Source organism: Macrobrachium nipponense, chromosome 29, assembly GCF_015104395.2.
Source record: "Macrobrachium nipponense isolate FS-2020 chromosome 29, ASM1510439v2, whole genome shotgun sequence".
Classification (NCBI taxonomy): Eukaryota; Metazoa; Arthropoda; class Malacostraca; order Decapoda; family Palaemonidae; genus Macrobrachium; species Macrobrachium nipponense.
In genome coordinates this window covers 7,462,081-7,471,227 of record NC_061092.1, presented here as the reverse complement: position 1 = coordinate 7,471,227, position 9,147 = coordinate 7,462,081, and the positions used below count along the sequence as shown (strand labels likewise).

At 38.2% G+C, this 9,147-nt stretch overlaps 2 protein-coding genes across 2 annotated transcripts in view; one reads left to right on the top strand and one right to left on the bottom strand.

Moving 5' to 3' along the window:
* Nucleotides 1–940: 940 nt before the first annotated feature.
* Nucleotides 941–6,903, bottom strand: LOC135206084 (uncharacterized). The gene is made up of 3 exons (XM_064237301.1): nt 6,472–6,903; nt 2,501–2,663; nt 941–2,129 (listed from the first exon to the last, which is right to left on the bottom strand). The coding sequence occupies exons 1-3, from the start codon at nt 6,529–6,531 to the stop codon at nt 1,957–1,959; spliced, it is 396 nt and encodes a 131-aa protein (XP_064093371.1). The 5' UTR covers nt 6,532–6,903; the 3' UTR covers nt 941–1,956.
* Nucleotides 6,904–8,820: 1,917 nt separating this feature from the next.
* Nucleotides 8,821–9,147, top strand: part of LOC135206085 (protein transport protein Sec61 subunit alpha-like 1) — a 39,121-nt gene continuing 38,794 nt past the window's right edge. Inside the window, exon 1 of the mRNA XM_064237302.1 lies at nt 8,821–8,973. Within this exon, the coding sequence (XP_064093372.1) occupies nt 8,967–8,973 (7 nt within the window). The 5' untranslated portion in view covers nt 8,821–8,966. The remainder of the gene's footprint in view (nt 8,974–9,147) is intronic.

Below are 9,147 nucleotides of genomic sequence, written 5' to 3'. Positions count from 1 at the left end.
GTTATTGTAATATAATTTGTAAGTATTCATGTATGAACACAAACGGAAACTGATAAGCTAGTTATCCAGCATCCCAGAATCAAATAAAAAATATACTGAATGAAATTAATGTACAACACTTGAAATTGTAGTAGACAACTTACTTGTATATGTGATGTCGACCTTCTCTAGCACTCCATGGCTACATGAAGAAAACTTTGCCTTCTTGCCCTCTGTAACTTTTCATGAAATGCTAGGTCTTCTTCAGCGCTTATAGGAACAAATAAACACTAAACTCTTTGAAGGTTACTGATAATTCATGATCTTCCCTTCAGCCTCAGTTATAAGGTTTACACATTTATTACAAACTGTGCCATGGTAATCCATTAACCCAACCTGCGCAATTTATCTAAAGTTCACCCGACGTCATCTTCAATGTCAAAAAGTTGACCATCTAACTTTCTCAGTTCATGATATAAGGAAGGAGGTCAAAGATTATTGATATAAAAATATTAACAATGGTTCCATTTTCAATGAGTTTTATGGTTTCAAATAAAATAGCAAGGTAAACAAGGCAACTTAAAGTAAGTTACAATCTTTTAGTGTTCAAAGAAATATCTAACACTTCAATCTTCTCTTGAGACAACAACTGGATACGGGAAGATTACTAGAGAAACCCATTCCTTGCTCCGAAGAATACCTCACTACTGAACATCAATCATTGTGAAAACGAAAAGCAGTTGCCATTTTTCTCTCACAGGAATGAAACTTCATTCCATCAGCTCCATGATCCCAGTTAGCCATATAAGAGACTTAATGTATAAGCGTACTGTTCAAATGCTGCACCAGCAATCAGTCATTAAAGCTTCCAACTCTTAGGCCTTCATGTTGTTATAGTCTACTATCTCAGCACCAAACTTCTGTCAACTAAGTCAGTATTACAAATTAATACTTCAAAACCTGAGGTTTTACGTTTTATTGTGGCTTATATAAAACATGGATTTTGGAGCAACAAAAATTACGTGTTCTCTTCAGAGTAACAAAACAGTTTCATCTGTTAATTTCAAACAAGACTAAATGTATGAAATGAGGTAAAAATGCCCACCACGTCTTTCATCTAAAGTCAAAGACTGCCTTTGAGTTCCCCTTATTCGCAAGACTGTTAGCTGAAAGATTCTAAACATTTTGACCCCGTGTTGATAAAAACCAATCATAAAATTTGGCATTCAGATATGAGTATTCAATAACCAGTTTAAAAAAACCTAAAAACTCTTAGTTTTAAATTTTCATACATATTCAGTTTGTCATTGCTCTTCGAATACAATTTATTGAGGGGGTTTCACAGTCTTGTCAGCAAACAACTTGGAAAATTTTATTCTTTTTATTTATTTATGCATAACTCTTACACAGAAAGTTTATGGTGGAGATGGTATACGTACAATGATATTCATGATACTGACTTGTGAGTTAAAAGTAGCATTTGAAATCTGACCTCATATTTACATTTAATTCCTCTCCCATTTCTTGTTTTTTTTTTTTGTCTGCTGGTAATTTTTGACACCCGAGATCTTCCAAGTCTTAATCATCACTATGGACAAAAAATTAAAACATACACTATAATTTCCTTTAAAAATCACAACAATCTTCGATACTTTCCAACTCGAGTATTTTTATTAAACGTAAATAATATTCCATTTAATTTTATAACCTTACAAACCACTTAAATATGTAAGTGTCTTTTCTCGTCAGCGTGTAAAATTCTACCCGGCAATAACTCATAATTGAACAAAATCAAAGCGTTTCTATATTTAGAGTTGAATTATTTACCACATATCCACTAAACTGCGATATCACTGGCGTCTCTGGATAAATGTAATATCCCGAGATTCTATGAGGGACGTCCACATCAAGACAACACTTAAATTGAAATCTATTGCAGTCCATGATACTACATCCGGTTAAGAGACGATTTTGAGCTTAATCTTCCGATATATCTATCGGTTCTGATCCGACTAAGAGGACTCTCAGGACACGCATTGGGTCGAAGTGGAACCTGAATCGATTACCATATTCCCAGAACTGTTTGAGAATGATGTAGCCATAATAGATGTAACCTTCTGTGCCAACCATGCGATCCATCTCTTCGGGACCTGTAAGAGAAAGATAAACAAAGGATAGTTATCAATCAGAAAAATTGCATGGTACTATAGCTGGTTCACTTAAGGTAGATTCTTGGATGAGCCCTATGCTCACAAGACGTTTGTTTGGCGGCCTCTGACTGGCTGGTACCGGGAGGTAGGCAGCTCCCAGCCAATCAGCGGCTGCCAAACCAGCGTCTTGTAGGCACAGGGCTCACCCTAGAATGTACCTTGAGTGAACCAGCTATAGTACAACCAAGACAACCGAAGACCGTTATGTGATTCCCAGACGCAATAACAAACATGGTCACCAAATGAAAATTTTTCCACTGGCATAGCAAACTACACTGCATGATTACTAATAAATTACCATTGGTACATACCAAAAACGAGTATTGAAATGACTTTGAATGCAGCAGATATAAAAGTGGCGGCCCCGATCCTGAATAGGGGGACAATGATGCCATGGACGGCGATGGAGAGGATGAGGTAAATTAGTGTCCCGAAGGGTATTTCCCCCTCGCTCAAGTGACTCAAGTCTGTAGACTGAAAAAAAAATGAAGAAAAATATACAATTGCATCATAGCCTGAAATGGCTCAAAGAATTAAATCTTTGCAAAACATGCTGTTTGAGTCTATTAAACCAATTTTAGATCAATAAGATCCAAATAGAATTTTGTTTCTTGTGTGAGCTTTTCAACAGTTCCAATACATATATATTTAGGGGGCATGACTTGTTGCACTGATATATACTAACACAGACTCAGACACAGCCACTGAAAAACAACATCTGCACTGCAAGGGCTATGAATTAATGCCTGTAGCTTTTACAGGTCAATTATCTTTTAACTAGGTAACCTAGATGACTAGAGCTTCAATGGTATAACGATCAAGTCCATGTTAGCCATAATGTAATGCAGCACTGCCAGTATTGAGGAAACAATCAACTTCATGACAAGAATTCCATGTCTCCTCTCAAGGTCTCATACCAGCAAATTTTCCTAGGCATTTGCAAGACAACAGATGGAAAAGTTTCAATGACGAGTACTACACAAACCCAACTCAAGATATATTGTAAGCATTCACCAGACTCATCATCATTAGCTTCATATCTACCACCACTGCCTTCCATGGCATTATACAGGTCTACCACAACACTCTACTTAACTGAAGTCTAATGCCCAAGACTGTAAAATATGGAGTTATGTTCTTAGAGAGGCCAGATCAATGCCTCTACCAACTTCCCAAATCCCATCTGCTGAATTGGATATCCAGACACTTCACAACTGACGCTGTCATACATACTAGCTGAAGAGGATTAACATCTGACCATATTTAAAACTCCACAAGGCAGATTCAACTCCTGCTGAGGTCCAATGGGACTGATAGTCATGGCAACACAGCTTTATCTGGCATTCTAAACATGGTGAAAGTAGTAGATGACATTCTGATATGGGATAAAGACTAAAATGGTCATCTTCATATCACTCAAGTCCTCAATGTAAACTGAAAATGCTGAACAATCATCCTACATGCACAGAAGATAAACCTGGCTGCCACAAGTGTGTCATTCTGGACTGCAGAACATCATCAAACCTTTCTCATGGCAAAGGAAACACTTGCCAAATCTGTGTAAACAAACTTTGGCATACCATTACCAACAGTTTTACAACTGGACGTATCTAAACTGCCTCTGCTATGCAGTATATACTAAAGGAGCATAATAGCATACAACATTTAGTATAATGTAGTTCTCCTTTTCTCCAAGCTGTCAATGTCAAAATAATACAAATAACTACAGTAAGGGGCTTGTATAGTTCTCAGTACTGCCCTAACAACAATGTACAGCATCTATCAACAATTTAACGACTTGTCCAGAAAGGATTCCTAAAGTCAAGCAACAGCCTCAGCTACAACTTGCACTAACTGGAAGCTTATAACTAAACTCTGCTCAAGACAATACCCTCATAAATGATGGGACAAGAATGATAATGCCCAAAGCTCTCTGTAGCTAATTATTACTAAGATTCCATGATAGCCATCATAGCATAGAAATCACCATATTACACTAAGCTCCTCAGACTGTCCTGTGGCATGGTATAAACTCTGATATTGCAATCACCCGATGAGCTCTTAAACTTGGAACCAGTCCTGCTACCCATCATCAACAGGCTAGACCTCCCACCCAACCTCCTCGGTAAATAGGTAGGATGTCTCACCAAATTTCTTATGGTTTATAGGCAAATTTTTGGCAAATAGGTAGAGTAATTGTGTAACAGAAAGATTCCACAAGTCACCGCATTTTAAGTACCATTCCCTCGTGGATGTAAAAATATAATGGATGGTAAATTAGTTGAATTATCATCATAACTTTCTCAAATGATTTCCGTAAATTTTTCAAAGTATTTCAAATGCACTGCATTATACCTATACACCCTTTAGTAGTATTTTGTTCAGCAGAAACAAAATCGATAAGGACAACCAACAAGAATCTTTGAATCTGTTTTTAATGACTTAAGCAAAACAAGAAAGTCCTTTCTAGTATATACACACATTGTGTGGATGCCCTGTAGTAAGTGGCAATGACATTACAACCACCCAATTTCTTCAGTGCTTCATTAAGAGACCTAGGAGTCCTGGTATGACATATGACAGATGGTTAACTACAATTCACAAGCAATGAACTTGCTGGCTTCTTGAGGTGCTGAACTGCACCATGTCATGCCATACCATAAACATCCCATTATCATCACTAACACACACTCAAAGACAGCTGTAAATGCAGTGAAGCACCTAAGATGAAATTATGCCCCCCTACCCCCAAAGGTGATATCCACACCGGTGAGGCATTCGATTGTGGATTGTGCATTCTCTCTACATGGCCAAACCATTATAAAACAACTCTGATCCATATTTTCACCTATACACTAACCATTTTACTACTACACCAAGTCCTCATTCCTCAATCTTTCTAACACACACACACACACACAATTTAATAAAGATCTCACCCACTCTAAGCCTATTTCTCCACTCTATTTCTCTCTAATGAGACTTCTGTATAAGTAACATTTTAATATTTTAGGCAGCCCTTCAAATGATACTTGAAGTATATAGTGGGTATGTCATTTCTACTTGAAATAAACTATACCTACCTATTCAGATAAAAAAAAGTATCCCGTTGAATAAATGTAAATCTAATTCATGACTAATTTTGGTAATCAGAGCTGACTTGTTCATTCTGACTTCATATACTACAAGCTTCAAACTCAGTAGTGATGTGTTGAAAGTTAATTTTTTTTCCTCTTCCATCTGATCGAGTACATCTGGCTACCTTGATCTGAGAATAATCCTTTAGAAGCTCACAGATCGTTCCCACACTTGGAGATGTCAGCCACTTTGAGGTTTGAGACCCTTTCATGACACTAGGCTACATTACCTAACCACGTTTGAGTAATCCTACAGAATTCCATACAGAAACACCCTTTATTAATCATTCCATTTTTTTTTCTGGCTGAACAAAATACTACTATAGGGCACATAGGTATAATGCAGTGCATCTGAAATACTTAAAAAATTTACGGAAATCATTTCAACATGGCGATCAAACCTTTCGTCCGTGCGATTTTTTGTGTGTTTGTGTTTTATTTGCCATACCTTCTTTCGTTAGGCATAGTGCAACTGCAAGATCGTTCGTGAGTGTCACTGTAATTTACCTTCCATTATATATTTTTACATCCATGAGGGGATGGTACTTGAAATGCGGTGACTTGTGGAGCCTTTCTGTTACACCATTACTGTAACTATTTACCAAAAATTTGCCTATAGGCTAAACCACAAGAAATTTTGTGAGACATCCTACCTATTTAAAGAGGAGGTTGGGTGGGAGGTCTAGCCTACAGCCGTTGAGTTATTCTTTGTTGGAATACTTCAAAACCAACTGAACAGTCTTCCTAAGTAATCTCCCATAATTTAAATACCCATTATATCAATATATCAAAACTTTTCTTGTAGATCTGACACGGAACCTGGCCTGTCTTCGGTGGGAAATGGTAGTCTTTCCAGTTAAACATGGAACTTAACGACTGGGAGTCCTACTAGGCTACCTAGCCCTACATCCCAACAGGAAGGAATGTCAAAAACACCAAATCAGATGCTAAAAAGAAGTCTATGGTTTTTTCATAACACAAATGTAAAGCTTAAAAAACAAAAACAATACGAGAGAAACTTCTCGTCCGAAGAGGTATTTTGGGTTAGGTCGGAGGAGAGTTGTTTACATATCTCTGCTATTACTTAGTTTGCGCAGCTAATGTCATAAAAGAAAAAGAAAAAAAGAAAAAATAAAAAAACTTACATTCACGTGCTTCAGTACATCATACACTTGTGCCAAACTGAACTTGAACTTCTGCGGCATGGCCTATCACTTGCAAAAGGAGGTCATCAACGAAGAAACTATCAGATTCCGGACATTTGTGGACGTTCGTTCACACACAGTGCTACCAATAAACTGTTGTGCCAGCTCAGATCTGGGAAAAAAATCCCTAGATCTGGGGTATTTCTGAACAAATGGTCAGGGAACATTAACGACGTAGATGGGATTGGCAAAAACAGTCTGAACATGGAGATCAAACCTTTCGTCCGTGCGATTTGTTGTGTGTTTGTGTTTCATTTGCCATAACTTCTTTCGTTAGGCATAGTGCAACTGCAAGATCGTTCGTGAGTGTTGCTGTAACGAAAATATTTGCTTATATAACCCTATAACCGAGCTGGTGGTCAATTGACATTTGTCATTTAAGATCCAAGCAGTCTACGTCTTGATTTTGACCTCGCTTTGTCTATAGTTTCATAAGTTGAGTGAGTACTGAGTATGCCTAATATAAAGTGTCTGCTTCGTATAGTACTTTGTTTCAATGTATCAATAATGACGGTGAATTGGTGAAATCACAAACAATTAAATAGTCAACACCATCCATTTCATGGCAGATAGAAACAGGGAGAATAAAATAACTGTTGGGGATTCATCCCCAAAGGAAGCAACAGAACCGCCCCTTAAAAGTTGGAAGTTGATGTGATCAGTAACCTCATAGGTCCCAGCCCCTGGGCTTTGGCCTAAATTCTCTCTCTCTCTCTCTCTATAATAAACAAGGGTTCGAGATCCAAGGAAGTGATTACATCACCTTTTTGAGGCAGTGAAGTTTTAGGTATCAGGGAAAAGAATCAGAGAGAGAAGACTCCAAGGATAATTATACACATGATGATATTATGGGGTAGCTTGATGGTCATTACAAAGTCCTTGTAACGAAACCAGTACATAACGCGCATTTCAGAGACTGTTCAGTTGTTCAACAGAACTGAATGAAGACGGGAGATATGCAGAAATATAACAGCCCAAACTGTAGTATACTACTAGAGTTAGGCTTGGCGTTTGTCTTCAGTGAAAACGGGATTTTGGGGATAACTGCAGAGATTGTGCATGCACATTTCAAAAAGCTCTCTCTTTCTCTCTCATGCAGAATCCTTTAAAAGCCAACCATTAGCGGGGAGTGCTTTGCACACGGAGAAAGCGAAAGGAAGTTGTGAAAGATACGAAAACGAATTGCCTTGCACGCTGAGGCGAAAGGGAACTGAGAGAGAAACGAAACCGAATGCGTTGGATCGTTTAGCCGGGATGAGATACGTTCTTATAAGTTGGTTTTTCTTCAGGGAGAAATTACAACACTGTGATGCTGATATGCTTGCTGGATGGAAAAAATTTAATTGACAGAAACAACTTTCAATTGACAGTAATGGGAGAGAGGTAAAGTAAGGTACTATTACTACTACTACTACTAACACGGTTTATTGAAATTATACTCCTGTTTCTCTAACAACTCAGAAATTTATAAAAGCCACAGCTCACTGGAACCGCCCTTCCCATGCAGTTACTTAAACGTTCTGCCAACTGTTAATAAGTTTTTTCCTGGTCGGCGTCAGTGTTTTTTCCTTCTCATATTCGCTAACCTGCAGTTATGTAACTACTATGCTAGCCTACTAGTTATACGTAAAAATTTATTATTATCTGAAGTAGTAGAACTGCTATTGATAATATGTTTTTATATGGCATTTTAATCGAACCACGGCACATGATGAGAATCATTAATGCTATTTTGTAAATATATACGAAATTGCCGTGTTTTAAAAATCGCAGTGTTTCTCAGTTTATACGTTTACACAGAGAGAGAGAGAGAGAGATACATACATATTACAACATTATTTCTCCACCAGTACTTTTCAGCACTAACCCAAAAACCGAAATCCATATATGCTTACAGAATTACGGCATTTCTATGGCAGCAAAATTTATGGTAGAAACTTCTGGCAAATTTGCAGAAACAATACCAATTAGCGACCCTAGTCTCGCGCATGACGACACCTACAAACGTCATCAATCCACTGAATCGAGGGAATTTGGAAGACGCTGTCATCTATAGGTGCGTGTGCCAAATCACAGAATACGCAATAAATATATGGAGAGATTGTTAGAGAATTCCTATTAAATGTGTATTGTTTTGTATGAAATGTCTGATAATAGTAGGTATATATTTTATATGCAGGGGTTTGATTGGAAAATTTACCATCCAAAGGGCGCGAGTAGGTGAAAGTGCGTGTTGTTATCGTAGACATGGCACTGGCGCAGTAATGGCGGCTGCGGAAGTGACGTCCCCAAGAGTCCCCTAGCGGCGGCCGGCTGAAACCCTGACACGTCGCGTCCAGTGTGGCAGTGTCGACGGAGTAGTGCAAGTGGTAAGACGGCTCTCGCCCTCTCTTTCCTTTCTCCAGACCAGGGCAGACACTCGCAGCATCCTCAACATGGGAAGTAAGTGCCGGCGATTTAACCCTTTCATTTGCGTAATGGAGTTGAAATTTAGCATACAATTCATACTATGATAGGTAATCTGTGATCTTATGTCGGTTAAAGTGACATTTTCTGGATATTAAGTGAATTATACGGGTTATTCTAGTGGTGGGTGGTTTGGCCTGCATGGTGTGA

Excerpts from the sequence above, each read along its gene's own strand:
- LOC135206084 (XM_064237301.1), bottom strand. The coding sequence starts at position 6,531 with ATGCCGCAGAAGTTCAAGTTCAGTTTGGCACAAGTGTATGATGTACTG. Across the intron at positions 2,664-6,471 it reads ATGTACTGAAGCACGTGAAT|TCTACAGACTTGAGTCACTT; the intron begins GTAAGTTTTTTT and ends TTTTTTTTTCAG. Across the intron at positions 2,130-2,500 it reads CATTTCAATACTCGTTTTTG|GTCCCGAAGAGATGGATCGC; the intron begins GTATGTACCAAT and ends TTTCTCTTACAG.